General features: G+C 41.5%; 1 protein-coding gene across 3 annotated transcripts in view; it reads left to right on the top strand.

Moving 5' to 3' along the window:
* Positions 1-4,157: 4,157 nt before the first annotated feature.
* The window catches only part of LOC128663175 (zinc finger protein 609-like), a 164,005-nt gene continuing 146,888 nt past the window's right edge, over positions 4,158-21,274 (top strand). For 2 of the 3 annotated variants that reach the window (XM_053717373.1, XM_053717372.1), the window contains exon 1: positions 4,158-4,383. In XM_053717373.1, the coding sequence (XP_053573348.1) occupies positions 4,158-4,383 (226 nt within the window). The remainder of the gene's footprint in view (positions 4,384-21,274) is intronic. The other variant, XM_053717374.1, reaches the window with a different exon arrangement.

Below are 21,274 nucleotides of genomic sequence, written 5' to 3'. Positions count from 1 at the left end.
GACAGGCATTACCAGTTTGTGGCCCTTCCCTTCGGGTTGGCCACGGATCCCAGAATTTTCACAAAGGTGCTAGGGTCCCTTTTGGCGGTTCTAAGACCGCGGGATATAGCAGTGGCGCCTTATCTAGACGACATCTTAATTCAGGCGTCGACTTTCCAGCTAGCCAAGTCTCACACAGACATTGTGTTGGCTTTTCTGAGATCTCACGGGTGGAAGGTGAACATAAAAAAGAGTTCTCTCATCCCTCTCACAAGAGTTTCTTTCCTAGGGACTCGGTAGAAATGAAAATATTTCTGACGGAGGTCAGAAAATCAAAACTTCATTCCATTCCTCGGCCATCAGTGGCTCAGTGTATGGAGGTAATAGGACTTATGGTAGTTCCTTATGCCCGCCTACACCTCAGACCACTGCAACTATGCATGCTCAAACAGTGGAATGGGGTTTATGCAGATTTATCTCCTCAACTGCATCTGGACCAAGAGACCAGAGATTCTCTTCTCTGGCGGTTGTCTCAGGACCACCTGTCTCAGGGAATATGTTTCCGCAGGCCAGAGTGGCTCATAGTAACGACAGATGCTAGCCTGCTAGGCTGGGGTGCAGTCTGGAAATCCCTGAAAGCACAGGGCTTATGGTCTCGGGAGGAATCTCTCCTCCTGATAAACATTCTAGTACTGAAAGCGATATTCAATGCGCTTCAGGCATGGCCTCAGCTAGCTGCGGCCAAATTCATCAGATTTCAGTCGGACAACATCACGACTGTAGCCTATATCAATCATCAAGGAGGAACACGGAATACTCTAGCGATGATGGAGGTATCCAAAATTATCCGATGGGCGGAGGATCATTCTTACCATCTCTCAGGAATCCATATCCCAGGGGTAGAGAACTGGGAGGCGCATTTCCTAAGTCGTCAGACTTTTCATCCGGGGGATTGGGAGCTCCATCCGGAGGTATTTGCCCAGCTGATTCAGCTATGGGGCACACCAGAATTGGATCTGATGGCATCCCGACAGAACGCCAAACTTCCGTGTTACGGGTCCAGGTCCCGGGATCCCCAGGTGGTACTGATAGATGCTCTAGCAGTGCCCTGGTCCTTCAATCTGGCTTATGTATTTCCACGTTTCCTCTCCTCCCAAGTCTGGTTGCCAGAATCAAGCAGGAGAGAGCTTCGGTGATTCTGATAGCGCCTGCGTGGCCACGCACGACTTGGTATGCAGACCTGGTGGACATGTCATCTGTTCCACCGTGGACTATGCAAATGAGGCAGGACCTTCTAATCCAAGGTCCGTTCAAGCATCCAAATCTAATTTCTCTGCATCTGACTGCTTGGAGATTGAACGCCTGATTCTATCAAAGCGTGGTTTCTCTGAGTCGGTCATTGATACCCTGATTCAGGCTAGAAAGCCTGTCTCCAGGAAGATCTATCATAAGATTTGGCGCAAATATCTTTATTGGTGTGAATCCAAGGGTTACTCATGGAGTAAGATTAGGATTTCTAGAATTTTGTCTTTTCTCCAAGAAGGATTGGAGAAGGGATTATCAGCTAGTTCCTTAAAGGGACAAATATCTGCTTTGTCTATTCTTTTACACAAACGTCTGGCAGATGTCCCAGACTTTCAAGCGTTTAGTCAGGCCTTGGTCAGGATCAAGCCTGTATTTAAACCTGTTGCTCCGCCATGGAGCCTAAACTTAGTTCTTAAAGTTCTTCAAGGGGTTCCGTTTGAACCTATGCATTCCATAGATATTAAGCTTCTATCTTGGAAAGTTTTGTTTTTAGTAGCTATCTCTTCGGCTCGAAGAGTTTCTAAGTTATCTGCTTTACAGTGTGACTCACCTTAACTTATTTTCCATGCAGATAAGGTGGTTTTACGTACCAAACCTGGATTCCTTCCTAAGGTTGTTTCTAATAGGAATATCAATCAGGAAATTGTTGTTCCTTCGCTGTGTCCTAATCCTTCTTCAAAGAAGGAACGTCTGTTGCACAATCTTGATGTGGTTCGTGCTTTAAAGTTCTACTTACAAGCAACCAAAGATTTCCGTCAAACATCTTCATTTTTTGTTGTCTATTCTGGTAAGCGGAGAGGTCAAAAGGCTACGGCTACCTCTCTTTCGTTTTGTCTGCAAAGCATCATCCGTTTGGCTTATGAGACTGCTGGCCAGCAGCCTCCTGAAAGAATTACTGCTCATTCTACTAGAGCAGTGGCTTCCACATGGGCTTTTAAAAATGAGGCTTCTGTTGAACAGATTTGTAAGGTGGCGACTTGGTCTTTGCTTCATAATTTTTTCAGATTTGCTTCTTTTGCTTCTTCGGAGGCTATTTTTGGGAGAAAGGTTCTACAAGCAGTGGTGCCTTCCGTTTAAGGAACCTGTCTTGTCCCTCCCTTCATCCGTGTCCTAAAGCTTTGGTATTGGTATCCCACAAGTATGGATGAATCCGTGGACTCGATACATCCTACAAGAGAAAACAGAATTTATGCTTACCTGATAAATTTATTTCTCTTGTGATGTATCGAGTCCACGGCCCGCCCTGTCTATTTAAGACAGGTAGTATATTTTTATTTAAAAAACTTCAGTCACCACTGCACCCTATAATTTCTCCTTTTTCTTCCTAGCCTTCGGTCTAATGACTGGGGGGTGGAGCTAAGGGAGGAGCTATATAGACAGCTCTGCTGTGGGTCCTCTCTCTGCCACTTCCTGTAGGGAAGGAGAATATCCCACAAGTATGGATGAATCCGTGGACTCGATACATCACAAGAGAAAGAAATGTATCAGCTAAGCATAAATTCTGTTTTTTGTATAAGTAGTGGTTTCTGCAGGCAAAATCATCTATTCTATGGCCAACAACATCTATGGTACAAGTGAGTACACCCATCACATTTTTGTAAATATTTTATTATATCTTTTCATGTGACAACACTGATGAAATTACACTTTACTGCAATGTAAAGTAGTGAGTGTACAGCCTGTATAACAGTGTAAATTTGCTGTCCCCTCAAAATAACTCAACACACAGCCATTAATGTCTAAACTGTTGGTACCAAAAGTGAGTACACCCCTAAGTGGTAATGTCCAAATTGGGCCCAAATTGTTAATATTTTGTGTGGCCACCATTATTTTCCAGCACTGCCTTAACCCTCTTGGGCATGGAGTTCACCAGAGCATCGCAGGTTGCCACTGGAGTCCTCTTCCACTCCTCCATGACGACATCACAGAGATGGTGGATGTTAGAGACCATGCGCTCCCCCACCTTCCATTTGAGGATGTCCCACAGATGTTCAATAGGGTTTAGGTCTGGAGACATGCTTGGCCAGTCCATTTAGCAAGGCAGTGGTCGTCTTGGAGGGGATCATGCTCTGCTTCAGGGGAAGGGAAACTGGCTAGTTGGGCCCAATTTGGACATTTCCACTTAGGGGTGTACTCACTTTTGTTGCCAACGGTTTAGACATTACTGGCTGTTTGAGTTATTTTGAGGGGACAGCAAATTTACCCTGTTATACAGGCTGTACACTCACTACATTACATTGTAGCAAAGTGTCATTTCTTCAGTGTTGTCACATGAAAAGATATAATAAAATATTTACAAAAATGTGAGGGGTGTACTCACTTTTATGAGATACTGTATATCTTTTTGCCATGTATTTTTAAATCATTTTTAACACTGTGTATTGTCAAATTGTAGGTCTTTTCAAGCAAAAAAAACCCTATATATATATATACATACATGTAGATTTTGTATACCTAGGTTATCATTTCTGACATCATATAGATCAGCGATTATGATTGTTTAAAATAAAGCTCAACTTTATGTATGTGTTTGAGATGAAAAAAATGACAGAATTATGATGAAATGAAAGTTAGCGAAAGGACTGAGAAAATGAAATAAGGAACAGGCATAAGGTATAAAATTTAAACCTTACCCCTTTTCCTTATTTCTTTTGCTCAGTTCTTTTGCTATCTTTCCTTTCATCATTTTTCTGTCTGCTTTTTATGTCTGATGCTTTTGAACTTTTTTTTCTATTCCAGCCCTTCTATATTTTATTTTTAGTATTTGAATTCTGCTTCTCTATTGTCTCTTGTTTTCGCCTTACCTGTTCATTGTAATTTAGGTTCAGCTTTTACCAATCATTTATATTTTTACACTTTTATATCTTGTTTAGATGGAGTCTTCAGGATGTGCAAATTCTGGTCTGCCACTACATCTTCTAGTTCCAATGGTGAGCAGTGATATCTCCTCTCCTTGTGAACAGATTATGGTGCGTACACGCTCTGTAGGGATCAATACCAGTGATGTGGCACTTGCAACGGAACCAGAGTGTTTGGGGCCCTGTGAACCAGGCACCAGTGTTAACCTTGAAGGCATTGTGTGGCAGGAGACAGAGGATGGTAAGATGGGGCTTGCAGGGTACTGGTGGTGTACAATTTAAGCCTATCTCATAGTGTGATATTTGTTTGTTAAGCATTACAAACCATTATTGTATTAATTTTGTGTTTTTGTTTTGTTTTTTTGGGGAGGTTGGTGGCTAATATCTGGTTTTGCAATTATGGTTAGTTATATTTCGTCTCTAAAGAGTGTACTTAATCTCTGGCTGCTAGATATCATGGCTGCTTATATATGCAAAAAAAGGAAGTTGGCAACAGAGCAGAAAGTAATATGAGCATATTGTTCTTTTGCAGAGGAAGGATAAAAGATGGTCAGCTAGGCCAAGTTGACTTTAAAGAAATGGTAGAATAAAAATTGACTGATGAGGTTAGGAAAATGTGAGTATGTTCCTCAAGAAACCATGAGAAAAGAAAGCCACTGGAGATGAGAAACAGAGCTAGAGGATATGTTGATATAGCAAAAAGTTTGTGTAAGGAGTGCAAGTGGTCCAAAAATATAGAGTAGCAGACAAATGGAGAGGGAGGTTGTTGAATAAAGGTAGACAAGCCAAGGGATCATGAGGTGAGAGAAGAGGCAAACATGCTGTGGGTTGTATTGCAAGCTAAGGCATGGTGGTTAGAAGGCAAACCAATGGCCTATGGAGTCTTTAAGATTGACTTATAATTAAATGCTTAGTCAGGTCAGGTCTGGTAGATGGAAAAGAGGCCGACATGCTGAGAAAGTTGTGTTTGCAGGCAGACTGGTTATATTGAAGCACATGGGCTTCCTTCCTTACACAGAGTAAGAAGCATATGGGTGGATAGAAGTTAAGAGGAAAGCAGACTAGTTAATGGAAGAGAGATTGGAAAGGGTAGTAGGGGGATTTGAATTACTTACTGTTTTGAAGAAGCCAGATAAGCTTAGGTAGGGACATGAATATTGCCTCTGTGTGTTACATAGGAAAAATGTAGAGGCAAAAGAATGGTGGGAGTATTATAGAGCAGGTATAGTGAGGGGTAAATGGACAGAGAAAGGTGTAAGAGAGAGAGAGACCGTCAGATGGAGGCTAGTGGCTTTAAGACTAAAAGTGGCACAATGGCCAAGGAAGCAGGCTGAAGAAGGATTGAAGAGTTGCCAGTGGGTTGAAATGTGATCTATGACAGTGCTGCACATATCTCAGGAGCCAGGTATTCCTGACTCCTAACATTTTACTCTTGGGTTCTATGTTTTATAATTATTCTACATACATCTGTATACAAGTACACTTGTGTGATTCCTAAAATGTATGCAGGTGGTGCCTCAATATTCTGATTCGTTCATGAGCATTGCATAAAATTCAGTGCTTACAAATAATAGTTGCATGCAGAAAAAAAATAATAGATGAGAAGTGTAGAACTCAGGCAAAAGACCTAAGTAGCAACGGAAAGAGAAATGGACCTGTTCTGTTAGTGCTTGACTGGGGGAGGAAGGCAAGAAGGACCAAAGGAAAGCCAATCAACGGCATGCAGCCCAAAAACTATTTAAGGGCATGGGAGAGGGAGGCAGTAGGTAGGTAAAAGGGCGTTATGACGGTAGGGAGGTAGACCTTTCAAGACAGAGTTAGGCAAAAGGAATAAATAATATGCAACTAAAGCTAGCAAGGAAACAATAGCATATAGTTTGGGAAAAAAGTTCATTTGTCTGTTTTATTTTAAAAGTAATAATTAAGCAACAGGAAAAAATAGCACTTGGTGCTTCTATATATAGACATAATGCAAATCTATTTTATATTCTTGTTAATAAGCTAAAAGGCGAGTTATTTCAAAATATGACTCTGTTTCTAGCTCTTTGTCCTCCAGTGCTCTCTAGTGGCCAACTGTATTTCACGCTGGTTGTGAGAGACAAGTATTCAATTAGTTCATATAAAGAGGCATTAAACAAAACACATTCTAGAGTGCATGTATTGTGCAACAATTAAACATAAAACAACGTTAACTAAAGTTGTTTAAACTCATTTTGAAACAAATAAAGTACATCTGTGCACAAACCATACCGTTTATAACCACATAAAACATAGGTATGTAGTTCCTAGGGTTAATGCTATTTTATAAGGGGCATGCAGCCCACTGCTTAAGGGGCCACTTCGTCGCTTAGCCTAGTTTGCAATTGGTTTCTGTGTCCAAATGTATGTATTTATTTTTTCTGATTCACTGATTTGTTCTCTTAAAGGGATATGAAACAAAAACATTTTCTTTTGTGGTTCAGACAGAGCAAACAATTTTTAAGAAAGTTTCCAATTTACTTTATATTATCAAATTTGCTTTATTCCCATGGCTTTCTTTGTTAAAGAGATACCTAGGTTCTGGCGCACTACGTAACAGGAAATAGTTGTGCCATCTAGTGCTCTTGTACAGGAATAACATTCCTATAAAATTGCTGCCATATTGTTATCCAGACATGTGTGCTCCTGAGCTTATGTCCCTGCTTTTCAACAAGATACCATCTACCAAGTGAACAATTTGATCATAGAAGAAAATAGCATGCTTTGTCTGAATAATGAGAAAAAAATTATTGGATTTCATATCCCTTTAACTCCACATCATGCTTTAGGGTTGCCACCCTGCCGGTATTTTACCGGCACAGACGGTAATTGGCAATTAGAAGCCGATGCCGGCATTAGTAAAATACCGGCAATGCAAAAGTCGTTTTTTTTTTTAGCAGCTTTTTATTTGTGACATCACTGCAAAACCTTAAATGAACTAGGAAGGACTTTGCTGGAAATGGCACTTGGTGATGTCAGAGCTCCATAATTATGCTAATTAATGTGGGCTCCATTAATCTAAGACAGATGAGGGGTCGGAGGGTGGATAGTAAACATATGACATAACATTTCCAGATGAGCTATGTCATTATTACAGGTCACCAGTCCACAAATGCAAAAGTAAAGTTATAAAAAGTGTTTATTATTCACTGTTTACAAGTCACTCTCTGCCCTAGCTCCATGCTGAGCAGCTTCTGGCCAGACAATGACTGTAGAGATAAGAGGGGAATCCCATGGGGCAGGGCTTTCAGCCGCTCTGTGATTGATTACACAATTTGCATTGGACGGTTCACACTGACACCGGTTAGGGGAATAGACAAGAGCCTGTTCCTAACAGAGCATAAGGGGAAGCCCCCCCCCCCCATCACAAGGCTGTCTACACCTGTCCTGCTCTTACCCTCCTGGCTCTGACACTCCATGACGTGGGACTGCTGCTATCGTGACAGAGAACACCCAAGCTCAGGTAATTTGCTGAGCTGCTTGCAATGTTTTTTTTTTTGTGCCAGGAGGGCTTTAGCTGTACCTTTTTTTGGCAAGCAACGAATTAAGTGTTGCATTAATCTGCTTGTATTGTGGGTATTATATGTCCCTTCATCACTAACTGTAAATATACATATGTATGTTGCTGTGTATTGTCACTGATATAGGATACTGTGAAATTCTTTAGAAAATAAAATGATATATATTTAAAACTAACAAATTAAGTTGATTTTAGGTTTAAGGTTACTATTCGTGTTTTAATTATTTATTTCCCCTAATCTCTTGCACTGAAATATTGTATATTGGATCATTAAACAGTTAATAGCTAAAACTTAGACTTTGGTCTTCCAGAATTTCTTAAAACTCCTCTTATAAGATCATCTAATATGTATTTATGTTGACATTTCTGCAGAATGTATCATTTAACAAACAACCCTCACCTAAAAAGTAATTTTTGTAATTTTCTACCTATGAGTAAGGTACACAGTGTTGATGAATTAATAATTTTGATTTATTTCCCAGCTGTGTGTATAACTTATTAAAGCTGTAGCATCTTATAAAGTGTATGATATGGGCATTTTAATGCAAAATAATATTTTTTAGTCACCTTGCACATCACATAACATCTGTAACTAACATCTTTATAATTAACAGGACATTTTAGTAGATGTTAACTATCTTAAATGAAACCCAAAATTTTTCTTTCATGATTCCAATAGAAATTTTAATTTTAAACAACATTCTAATTTACTTCTATTATCTAATTTGCTTCATTCTTTAGATATCCTTTGTTAGATATCATTTGGTGAGCCAATTGCACTAGGCATCTATGTGCAGCCACTGAGCCTATTTGAATGTGTTTCAACAAAGGATATCAAGAGTATAAAGCAAATTAGATGATATAAGTAAATTGGAAAGTTGTTCAAAATTGCATTCTCTTTCTAAATCATGAAGAAAAAAAAATGTGGGTTTCATGTCCCTTTAATAAAATTATGGAGGCTACCACTACTTGTGTTCTTTAGATAAGTCCTTCTCATATGTGGTAAATGTGAGTGCCATTTACCTTTCTTAAAGGAACATAAACCCCATTTTTCTCTTTTATGATTCACATGCAATTTTAAACACATTTCTAATTGACTTTTTTTTTATCTAATTGTCTTTGTTCTCTTGTTCTCTTTTGTAGAAAAGCATACTTAGGTAGGCTCAGGAGCAGCAATTCACTACTGCCTCTTGTAATTGACTCACCTTATATGTTCAGCTATCTTGCAGTTATGCATTGCTGCTCCTTCAACAAAGGATGATAAAATAATTATGCTAATTTGATAATAGAAGTGAATTGGAAAGGTGTTTGAAATTATATGCTCTATCTGAATCATGAAATAAAATGCTTTTCCTGAGCTCTGTGAGATCCTGACTAACTTAAAATTATAATATTAAAAGCTTGTCCAAACACAGTTGTACATCCTGTCAGATACTACATTACTCCAGGAACGTTTTAAACCTGACCGACATTTGAGAGAATCTACACGAGACGCTGACAAGCAATACAGCTTGCAAAACAGTTCGCAGTACCCAGGAAACCATAGTGCTTACATCCGCTGTGGAAAAAGGCAGTGGAGACATTGTCGCTGGAGGGTCAGGGCTCTGCTCCGGCAACATCTACTTTTGTGAAAGCTATTGAAGGTGTGGGATCGGAGAAGACACGGCATCTACTAGAGAAATTAATTTGTGTTGAGTGAAAACTCACCTGTAGTTATTCAGCACAACACTGAAGAACAAAGGATAGAGACCTGCATCAACTGTTGAGATAAGAGGGGAAATTGTGGTGCTATCATTAAGCTTGAGGCATAGAGGCAGGAGATAAGTGGGACTGGCGGGAAACCGCCATCTTCCAGAACTACGCTAGCCACCACAAACGATTGTGCTCAGATTCTTCTCAGAGCTACACAATACCCAACAATTAAGAATACTGCTCCCCAATAGACTCTCAATACAATTATATCTACATTTGTTCAACAACGGCTATTAATGTGATGTCTACAAGCTATAAAGAATATACAGGGGAAAAGAACACCACAGCAAATAAAATTTTATCCATATAACTTCCACAACCAAAAGTAAAAGTGGACTTAATTATAACGATATACCACTGAGAAAACTAACTTCTTTATTGTTGTTAACTGATGAATGACATACTCCCCATTTTTTCTGTCTGATATGTGAGGGAGATGTTTTAAATAACTGTACTAACATTTTATAATAAGGTTGTTAGTTTTACAATAATAGTGTTACAGGTAACCAATACTGTCTTACCCTGACAGCTAGTGGTGGAAAGTCATATTTATTTTTTTGTTTTTTAAACCTCTAACATTTTAAATACTTGGATTTGTACCTGAGTGGTTGAGCTCCCCTCCTAAAGACATAACTTACACAACCTATATGACAACCAGTTTGCTGTGACAATAATCCTGTATTTGCCCCACATTGTATAAAGTAAATAGCTCCTCCCTTCCCTCCTACTCCAGTCATTCTCTTTGCCTACGTTAATGATAGGAAGAGGTAAAGTGAGGTGTTAGTATAGATTCTTTAATCAAGAGTTTATTATTTTTATATTAGTGCCAGAGTGTGCTGCTTTGTTCTAGGGTGTAGCCTTAGTCCAAATCAGTCTCTTCATTAGAGCAATGGTGGCTTTAGAGCAATGGGAACTTGTGGGACATAATTCTCACTGCGCCTCCCATACATTGATGCTGCCCTTATCCTGATAGCCTAAGTATGATCACTCAGGCTGTATCTTTATTCACAGGGCTATGAGAGGGAGAGGACCTCTTAAACCTGCTGAGCTGTCCTGCTGTCGGACAGATTTCAAAAGTAAGTGCTGACTTTTTCTTTTATTCTGGGTCTGAAGCAAGAAAAGGATTCAGGACAGAGGAAGTATAGCACTTTACTTGGACATATATCTCCTATATATTTAGGAGGATAATGTGACAGCATGTTAATAGCAGGCACTGGGGCTGATGAGAGTGGCTTCTGGGGGCACTTGAACCGAGCTGACTAAGGGGCTCAGGAGTAATGTCCAATAACAGAGAGGGCTAAAGCACTTATTTTTATTATGTGGTCGCTGGTAAATCACATATATAATTTTATACTTAACTTTCGGTATTACTATTTGCCCCAGGTTAACAAAGGGGGTTTCAGTTATCCCCCGGTAGCCTATTTCTGTGATAATAATGGCGACCGAGAGAGCGTGTATTGTTACGCCCATGAAGGGCGGGTTATGTTTGGCGCCGTTTTCTGAGAGGCGCAATTTACAATCTCTAGTTTTCTCTATAAGGAAACTTTGAAATGCGTGTTATCGCGCCCTCGAGGGGCGGAACTATGTGGGAGGCCGAATTGGGCTGCATTCGCTTCTTTTAGCACTCAGTATGTTCATCTATGTGGGTCTGGATAGCGCTACAGCTAAATGCACTCCGGATCTGTTTAGGATCTAAGACATGAGTATTAGAAGGGCACCTCAGCAAGATTTCACTGAGGTGTAAGTGCAATATTTGAATGCTAATCTAAGACTTCTGCACACAGAGATAAAAACTTACAGTAAAAGTTAAAGAAACAGTAACGTTTTTTATTTGTTGATCTTTATTAAAAGAATTTCAACTGTTATTGGTTTAATCCATCTTTTGTGTCTCAGGATGGAACAGCAGCTCACAAAAAATGAGTTACTTTTTAAATTTAAAGAGACAGTAACTTTTTTTGTGTGTGTCAATTTTTATCAAAAAATGTTTTTCTCTTTTTCTAAATCTACTCCTTTTTAAGGCTTTTTGCTGTTTAGGAGTCTGTTGTTCATGGTCAATCTGTGCCACAAATTTATCCTATAAGTGTCCCACAAAATGTTATGGCCCACATGCAGTGCCCTGCGCTTCCTCTAACTCTCCTTTTGGAGTTACTTTACATTTCATTCATTATAGGTTTTCCCACGAGGTAGAAAACATTATTAGAGGAATTATTTTCAATTATTTAGATCAATAGAAAATGGTTGACTTAGTAGTTGCTTTTCTGAATGGTTCTTCCCTGTTACCCGAAAGAGAAAGATACTTCGGGATTATCTGAGAGAGAATTCCAGACTCAGATTGAATACTATCTTTATTTGATCCTGAAGTTGTTTTTCTTTCAGTTTTTTAGCTTGATCACCTTCATTTGTTACTTTAGGAGGTTTTAGCTACCCTGGGCGACTCTATTGGTGTAATCTATCCTAGTGCGCATTCCCTATTAAAAAAAAAAAAAAAAAAAAGAACTCGGCTAAGGAGGCTTGGCAATCATTTCCTAAGGTGGAAGAAGTAGTTTCCAGCTTAGCTAAGAGTACTATTATTCCCTTTGAGGATAGTTGTGTTTCTCCTGTTAAGTGTAGTCAGTCCACGGGTCATCATTACTTATGGGATATTAACTCCTCCCCAACAGGAAGTGCAAGAGGATCACCCAAGCAGAGCTGCTATATAGCTCCTCCCCTCTACGTCACACCTAGTCATTCTCTTGCACCCAACTAATAGATAGGATGTGTGAGAGGACTGTGGTGATTAAACTTAGTTTTTTATATCTTCAATCAAATGTTTGTTATTTTAAACGACACCGGAGTGTGTTGTTTCCTTCTCAGGCAGAATTTGAAGAAGAATCTACCTGAGTTTTTTGTATATGATCTTAGCGGACGTAACTAAGATCCGTTTGCTGTTCTCGGCCATTCTGAGGAGTAAGGTAACTTCAGATCAGGGGACAGCGGGCAGGTTCACCTGCAAAGAGGTATGTTGCAGTATATTATTTTCTAAGGAATGGAATTGACTTTGAAAATACTGCTAATACCGATATAATGTAAGTACAGCCTTAAATGCAGTAGTAGCAACTGGTATCAGGCTGACATGTATATATGTTAACACTTAAGTATTTCTGGGGAATGGCACTTCACTGGGAAAATACTGTATGCATATAACTTTTAGCCTAACTTGCAGTGTGAGCGACTAGCAGCAGGCTTTTTAATGACATTTCATATATTAGATTTTAAACGTTTACTGGCATGTTAAATCGTTTAATTATCTGAGGTACTTGGTGAAAATTGTTTTGGGCTTTATTTTCCACATGGCTGTCGTTGTTTTAAATTAAAACAGTTTACTGAGCTTCCCTCACTGTTGTAGTGTGAGTGGGAGGGGCCTATTTTGGCGCTTTTACTACGCATCAGAAATTCAGTCACAGTCTGTCTTTTTCTCCCTGCATGATCCAGGACGTCTCCACAGAGCTCAGGGGTCTTCAAAACTAGTTTTGAGGGAGGTAATCACTCACAGCAGACCTGTGAGACTGTGCTTGACTGTGATAAAAACGCTTATATTGTCAATTGTTATACGTTTTTTTCTGACATTAAGGGTTAATCATCCATTGCTAATGTGTGCAATCCTTTGCTAAATTTGGTTTATATAACTAATCCGGTTCATTGTTATTCAACTGTGACAGTTTTTGTGTGCTTCTTAAAGGCACAGTAACGTTTTTACATATTGCTTGTAAATTTAGTTGAAAAGTATTTCCAAGCTTGCTAGTCTAATTGCTAGTTTGTTTAAACATGTCTGACACAGAGGAAACTCTTTGCGCAATATGTTCAAAAGCCAAGGTGGAGCCCAATAGAAATTTATGTACTAATTGCATTGATGCTACTTTAAATAAAAGTCAATCTGTACATGTTAAGCAACATTCACCAGACAACGAGGGGGAAGTTATGCCGACTAACTTGCCTCACGTGTCAGTACCTGCATCTCCCGCTCAGGAGGTGCGTGATATTGTAACGCCAAGTACATCAGGGCGGCCATTACAAATCACTTTACAAGACATGGCTAATGTTATGACTGAGGTTTTGTCTAAATTGCCAGAACTTAGAGGTAAACTAGATCACTCTGGGATGAGAACAGAGTATACTGATAATGCTAGGGCCATGTCTGATACTGCGTCACAATATGCAGAGCATGAGGACGGAGAGCTTCATTCTGCGGGTGACGGATCTGATCCAAATAAATTGGATTCAGACATTTCAAATTTTAAGTTTAAGCTGGAAAACCTCCGTGTATTGCTAGGGGAGGTGTTAGCGGCTCTGAATGATTGTAACACAGTTGCAATCCCAGAGAAAATGTGTAGGTTGGATACATTTTTTGCGGTACCGACGAGTACTGACGTTTTTCCTATACCTAAGAGACTTACTGAAATTATTACTAAGGAGTGGGACAGACCCGGTGTGCCTTTCTCACCCCCTCCTATATTCAGAAAAATGTTTCCAATAGACGCCACCACACGGGACTTATGGCAAACGGTCCCTAAGGTGGAGGGAGCAGTTTCTACTTTAGCTAAGCGTACCACTATCCCGGTGGAGGATAGCTGTGCTTTTTCAGATCCAATGGATAAAAAGTTAGAGGGTTACCTTAAGAAAATGTTTGTTCAACAAGGTTTTATATTACAACCCCTTGCATGCATTGCGCCTGTCACGGCTGCGGCAGCATTTTGGTTTGAATCTCTGGAAGACACCCTTGACTCAGCGACATTAGATGAGATTTCACTTAAGCTTAAAACCCTTAAGCTAGCTAATTCATTTATTTCTGATGCCGTAGTACATTTAACTAAACTTACAGCTAAGAATTCCGGATTCGCCATTCAGGCACGCAGAGCGCTGTGGCTAAAATCCTGGTCAGCTGATGTAACTTCTAAATGTAAATTGCTTAACATACCTTTCAAGGGGCAGACTTTATTCGGGCCCGGTTTGAAAGAAATTATCGCTGATATTACGGGAGGTAAAGGCCATGCCCTGCCTCAAGACAGAGCCAAACCCAGGGCTAGACAGTCTAATTTTCGTGCCTTTCGTAATTTCAAGGCAGGAGCAGCATCAACTTCCTCTGCTCCAAAACAGGAAGGAGCTGTTGCTCGCTACAGACAAGGCTGGAAACCTAACCAGGCCTGGAACAAGGGCAAGCAGGCCAGGAAGCCTGCTGCTGCCCCTAAGACAGCATGAAGTGAGGGCCCCCAATCCGGTAACGGATCTAGTGGGGGGCAGACTCTCTCTCTTCGCCCAGGCTTGGGCAAGAGATGTCCAGGATCCCTGGGCGTTGGAGATCATATCTCAGGGATATCTTCTGGACTTCAAAGCTTCTCCTCCACAAGGGAGATTTCACCTTTCAAGGTTGTCAACAAACCAGATAAAGAAAGAGGCGTTTCTATGCTGTGTACAAGACCTTTTACTAATGGGAGTGATCCATCCAGTTCCGCGGTCGGAACACGGACAAGGGTTTTACTCAAACCTGTTTGTGGTTCCCAAAAAAGAGGGAACCTTCAGACCAATATTGGATTTAAAGATCCTAAACAAATTCCTAAGAGTTCCATCATTCAAGATGGAAACTATTCGGACAATCTTACCCATGATCCAAAGAGGTCAGTACATGACCACAGTGGATTTAAAGGATGCTTACCTTCACATACCGATTCACAGAGAACATTACCGGTATCTAAGGTTTGCCTTCCTAGACAAACATTACCAGTTTGTAGCTCTTCCCTTCGGGTTGGCTACGGCTCCAAGAATCTTTACAAAGGTTCTGGGCTCTCTTCTGGCGGTACTAAGACCGCGAGGAATTTCGGTAGCTCCGTACCTAGACGACATTCTGATACAAGCGTCAAGCTTTCAAACTGCCAAGTCTCATACAGAGTTAGTACTGGCATTTATAGAGATCACATGGGTGGAAAGTAAACGAGGAGAAGAGTTCTCTCTTACCACTCACAAGAGTTCCCTTCTTGGGGACTCTTATAGATTCTGTAGAAATGAAACTTTACCTGACAGAGGACAGGTTAACAAAGCTTCTAAATGCTTGCCGTGCCCTTCATTCCATTCAACACCCGTCAGTGGCTCAATGCATGGAGATAATCGGCTTAATGGTAGCGGCAATGGACATAGTTCCTTTTGCACGCCTGCACCTCAGACCGCTGCAATTGTGCATGCTAAGTCAGTGGAATGGGGATTACTCAGATTTGTCCCCTACGCTGAATCTGGATCAGGAGACCAGAGATTCTCTTCTATGGTGGCTTTCTCGGCCACATCTGTCCAGGGGGATGCCCTTCAGCAGGCCAGACTGGACAATTGTAACTACAGACGCCAGCCTTCTAGGTTGGGGCGCTGTCTGGAATTCCCTGAAGGCTCAGGGATCATGGACTCAAGAGGAGAGTCTTCTTCCAATAAACATTCTGGAATTGAGAGCAGTTCTCAATGCCCTACTGGCTTGGCCTCAGTTAGCAACTCTGAGGTTTATCAGGTTTCAGTCGGACAACATCACGACTGTGGCTTACATCAACCATCAGGGAGGGACAAGAAGTTCCCTAGCGATGATGGAAGTATCAAAGATAATTCGCTGGGCAGAGTCTCACTCTTGCCACCTGTCAGCGATCCACATCCCAGGAGTGGACAACTGGGAGGCGGATTTCCTAAGTCGCCAGACTTTTCATCCGGGGGAGTGGGAACTTCATCCGGAGGTCTTTGCCCAAATACTTCGACGTTGGGGCAAACCAGATATGGATCTCATGGCGTCTCGCCGGAACGCCAAGCTTCCTCGTTACGGGTCCAGGGACCCGGAAGCGGTCCTGATAGATGCCTTGACAGCACCTTGGACCTTCAGGATGGCTTATGTGTTTCCACCCTTCCCGATGCTTCCTCGTTTGATTGCAAGGATCAAACAGGAGAAAGCATCAGTGATTCTAATAGCGCCTGCGTGGCCACGCAGGACCTGGTATGCAGATCTTGTGGACATGTCATCCTGTCCACCTTGGTCTCTGCCTCTGAGACAGGACCTTCTAATTCAGGGTCCTTTCAAACATCAAAATCTAATTTCTCTGAAGTTGACTGCATGGAAATTGAACGCTTAATTTTATCAAAGCGTGGATTTTCAGAGCCAGTAATTGATACCTTAATACAGGCTAGGAAACCTGTTACCAGGAAAATTTACCATAAGATATGGCGTAAATACTTACACTGGTGCGAATCCAAGGGTTACTCATGGAGTAAGGTTAGGATTCCTAGGATATTGTCTTTTCTACAAGAAGGTTTAGAAAAGGGTTTATCTGCTAGTTCGTTAAAGGGACAGATCTCAGCTCTGTCCATCCTTTTACACAAGCGTCTGTCAGAAGTTCCAGACGTTCAGGCTTTTTGTCAGGCTTTGGCCAGGATTAAGCCTGTGTTTAAATCTGTTGCTCCGCCGTGGAGCTTAAACTTAGTTCTTAACGTTTTACAGGGTGTTCCGTTTGAACCCCTTCACTCCATTGATATCAAGCTGTTATCTTGGAAAGTTCTGTTTTTAATGGCTATTTCCTCGGCTCGTAGAGTCTCTGAATTATCAGCCTTACATTGTGATTCTCCGTATCTGATTTTTCATTCAGATAAGGTAGTTCTGCGTACTAAACCTGGGTTCTTACCTAAGGTAGTCACTAACAAGAATATCAATCAAGAGATTGTTGTTCCATCATTGTGTCCTAACCCTTCTTCAAAGAAGGAACGACTTCTGCACAATCTAGATGTAGTCCGTGCCCTGAAATTTTATTTACAGGCAACTAAAGATTTTCGACAAACTTCTTCCCTGTTTGTCGTTTATTCTGGACAGAGGAGAGGTCAAAAAGCATCTGCTACCTCTCTATCCTTTTGGCTTCGTAGCATAATACGTTTAGCTTATGAGACTGCTGGACAGCAACCTCCTGAAAGGATTACAGCTCATTCTACTAGAGCTGTGGCTTCCACTTGGGCATTTAAGAACGAGGCCTCTGTTGAACAGATTTGCAAGGCTGCAACTTGGTCTTCTCTTCATACTTTTTCCAAATTTTACAAATTTGACACTTTTGCTTCTTCGGAGGCTGTTTTTGGGAGAAAGGTTCTTCAGGCAGTGGTTCCTTCCGTATAGAGATCCTGCCTGTCCCTCCCGTCATCCGTGTACTTAGCTTTGGTATTGGTATCCCATAAGTAATGATGACCCGTGGACTGACTACACTTAACAGGAGAAAACATAATTTATGCTTACCTGATAAATTCCTTTCTCCTGTAGTGTAGTCAGTCCACGGCCCGCCCTGTTTTTTAAGGCAGGTCTAAATTTTTAAATTATACTCCAGTCACCACTGCACCCTATAGTTTCTCCTTTCTCGTTTGGTTTTTGGTCGAATGACTGGGTGTGACGTAGAGGGGAGGAGCTATATAGCAGCTCTGCTTGGGTGATCCTCTTGCACTTCCTGTTGGGGAGGAGTTAATATCCCATAAGTAATGATGACCCGTGGACTGACTACACTACAGGAGAAAGGAATTTATCAGGTAAGCTTAAATTATGTTTTTTTCCAAGGTCCTATGGACAAAAATCGGCAAAGGGATGTACACCAGGGCAATGGCAACCAGCTTTGTTCTCTTGTTGTTTGATGCATTGTCTGATGGTACTAAGTCAGTAACTCCCCTGGATAAGATCCAGGATAGGATAAAAGCTTTCAAATTGGCTAATTCCTTTATTTCAAATTTTTCCCTTCAAGTTATCAAACCGGGAGCATAGATTTAGACAGATAAGCTGGACATGCTAAGGCACTGTGGCTGAGCTCTGTAGCAACCCAATGGTTGCAGGTTTAATCCCCGGCGAGGTCCACTCAGCCTTTCATCCTTACGAGGTCGATAAAATGAGCAGCACGGGTGATTAACCGCTCTTTACAAGTACCCAATTCAGGAAACTTTAAAAGGTTTCTCTGTTCTAGCTCACAGAGCTTTATGGTTAGACTTGTTCTACGGATGTACGCTCTAGGTCTAAGCTTTTAGATATTCCTTACAAGGGGAAGACCTTGTTGGGATCTGGCTTGGCGGAAATAATCTCTTTTGAAATTTAAAGAATTTCAAAAGCAAAAAAATCTAATGGCCTGCTGTTAAACAAGGACAGCATGAAGGTCATGCCCTGATCCGGGACCAGATCTTGTAAGGGTCCCTGAGCAATAGAAAATAGTATCACAGGGAAACAAATTAGACTTTAAAAGTTTTCCTCCCAGAGGCAGTTTGCTGCTTTCAAGATTATTTTCAGATTAGACAAAAGGAGAGGCATTCTTACACTGAGTAGGAGACCTCTCTGACCTGGGAGTGTTTGTTCCAGTTCCAATACAGGTTCAGGTTTTGGGTTTTCTACACCAATTAGTTGGTGGTTCTCAAAAAAAGGAGGGTCCCTTCAGATCACTTTTTAGATCTAAATAGTGTATCGTCCTTCAAGAGGGAAACTATCGTTCCACTATTTCCTTGATACAAGAGGGTCAATTTATGACAACAGTGGTTTTCAAGGACGCGTACCTTCATGTGCCATCCCAAGAATCGTCTCTAGTTCTAAGGTTTGCCTTTCTGGACAAACGCTTCCAGTTCGTGGCTTGTCCTTTCGGTCTTATCACAGCTCTGAGTTTTCACAAGGGCTCTGAGATCGCTGTGGGCGGTTCTTCGGTTACGGGGCATTGCAGTGGCATCTTATCTGGACGACATCCTAGTCCAGGCGCCATCCTTACAGCAAGCAAGATTTCACGTGAACATGGTGTTATCCTTCCCGCGATATCACGGATGGAAGGTATATTTGGAAAAGAGTTCCTTTGTCCCACGTACAAGGGTAACTTTCTTGGGAACCATAGTAGATTCCTTATCAATGAAGATTCTTCTGACAGAATGTCAGGAAATCGGAGATTATCGATACTTGTTTAGTCATTTCTCAGCCTTCAGTGGCTAAGTGCATGGAGGTAGTTGGGCTGATAGTGGCGGCAATGAACATCATCCCGTTTGCTCGGTTCCATCTCAGACCTCGGCAGTTAAGCATGCTCCGGCAATGGATCAGAGATTATACGGATTTCTCTCCTCGAATTCTACTGGAATCATCTCTCCCAGGGTACCTGCTTTCGCAGACCATCTTGAGTGATTGTGATGACAGACGCCAGCCTTCTAGGTTGGGGAGCAGTCTGGGGCTCCCTAAGGGTTCAGGGGGTTTGGTCTCAGCCTGAGGCTGTTCTTCCTAAAAACATTATGGAGCTGGGAGCGATCTACAATGTTCTGCTGGCCTGGCCACAGTTAGCCTCAGTCCAGTTTGTCAGGTTCCAGTCGGTCAGAATAACGTCAGTGGCTTACATCAATCATCAGGGAGGAACGAGCAGTCCCTTAGCGATGACAGAGGTACCCAAAATACTCAGGAGGCGGAGGCCCACTCTTGCTGCCTGTTGGCGGTCCCCATCCCAGGGGTGGACTACTGGGAGGCGGATTTTTTGAGCAAGCAGACCTTTCATCTGGAGGAGTGGGAATTCCATCTGGAAGTGTTCTCCAGTTTTTTCCTTGGTTTGCTTTTCTTCCTCGGGTGTTTGCTCGAATCAAGCGGTAGAGGGCATCGGTGACCCTCATAGCACAGGCTTAGCCTCGCAGGGTTTGGTATGCAAATCTGGTGGACATGTCATCACTGCCACCTCTGAGACTTCCGTGAGGAGGGACCTTCTAATCAAGGGCCTTAACTTCACTCACATCTGTTTTTCTTTGAAACTGTCTGTTTGGATATTGAGCGCTTATTATTTTCCAAGCGGGGTTTCTCTGACTCGGTCATTGAGACCATGATGCAGGCTCGTTAGCCTGTCACTGGAATGATTTGTCATAAGATATGGTGTAAATATCTCTATTGGTGTGAATCCATGGACTCATCAAGTTCTCTAAAGGGTCAAATCTCTGTCTTTATCTATTTTGGTAATCAAACATCTGGCAGACGTTTCAGATGTACTATCATTTGGTCAGGATCAGGCCTGTGTTCAGTTCAGTTTCTTCTTCAAGGAGCTCCGTTTGAGCCTATGCATTCTTTAGATATCAAGTGTTATCTTGGAAAATTTTATTTCTGGTTGCTATTCTTCTTCTCGGAGAGTGTCAGAGCTCTCGGCATTTCAGTAAGAGTCTCCTTATCTTATTTTTCCTACAGATAGTTTTACGTACTAAATTTGGATTTATTCCTAAGGTTATTTCTGATCGGAACATTAATCAGGAGATTGTGGTTCCTCCTTGTGTCATAATCCTCCTCTTCAGAAGGAAAGACTTCTGCACTATTTGGACGTGGTCCGTGCTTTAAAGTTTTACTTACAGGCGACTAAGGACTTTCGTCAGTCTTCTTCTTTGTTTGTGATTTCTCAGGGAAACGTGAGGGACAGATAGCTACACGGCTACTTTTCTTTCTTTTGGCTGTGGAGCATCATACGTTTTGCATATGAGACTGCTGGACAGCAGCCTCCTGAGAGAATTACGGCTCATTCCACAAGGGCTGCTTCTTCCTCATGGGCATTAAAAAATGAAGCTTCTGTAGAACAGATTTGCAAGACTGCAACTTGGTCCTCTCTTCACACTTTTTCAAAGTTTTACAAATTTGACACGTTTGCCTCGGCTGAGGCTGTTTTTGGGAGAAAGGTTTTTCAAGCAGTGGTGCCTTCCGTTTAGGTTCCCTGTCTTGTCCCTCCCGTATCATCTGTGTACTCTAGCTTTGGTATTGAATCCCATTAGTAATTAAGATGATCCGTGGACTCATTGTGTCTTAAAAAAGAAAATTTATGCTTACCTGATAAATGTATTTCTT

The sequence above is a fragment of the Bombina bombina genome, chromosome 6 (assembly GCF_027579735.1).
Source record: "Bombina bombina isolate aBomBom1 chromosome 6, aBomBom1.pri, whole genome shotgun sequence".
Classification (NCBI taxonomy): domain Eukaryota; kingdom Metazoa; phylum Chordata; class Amphibia; order Anura; family Bombinatoridae; genus Bombina; species Bombina bombina.
The sequence above is the reverse complement of the archived record's forward strand: the minus strand, read 5'-3'. Positions and strand labels throughout refer to the sequence as shown.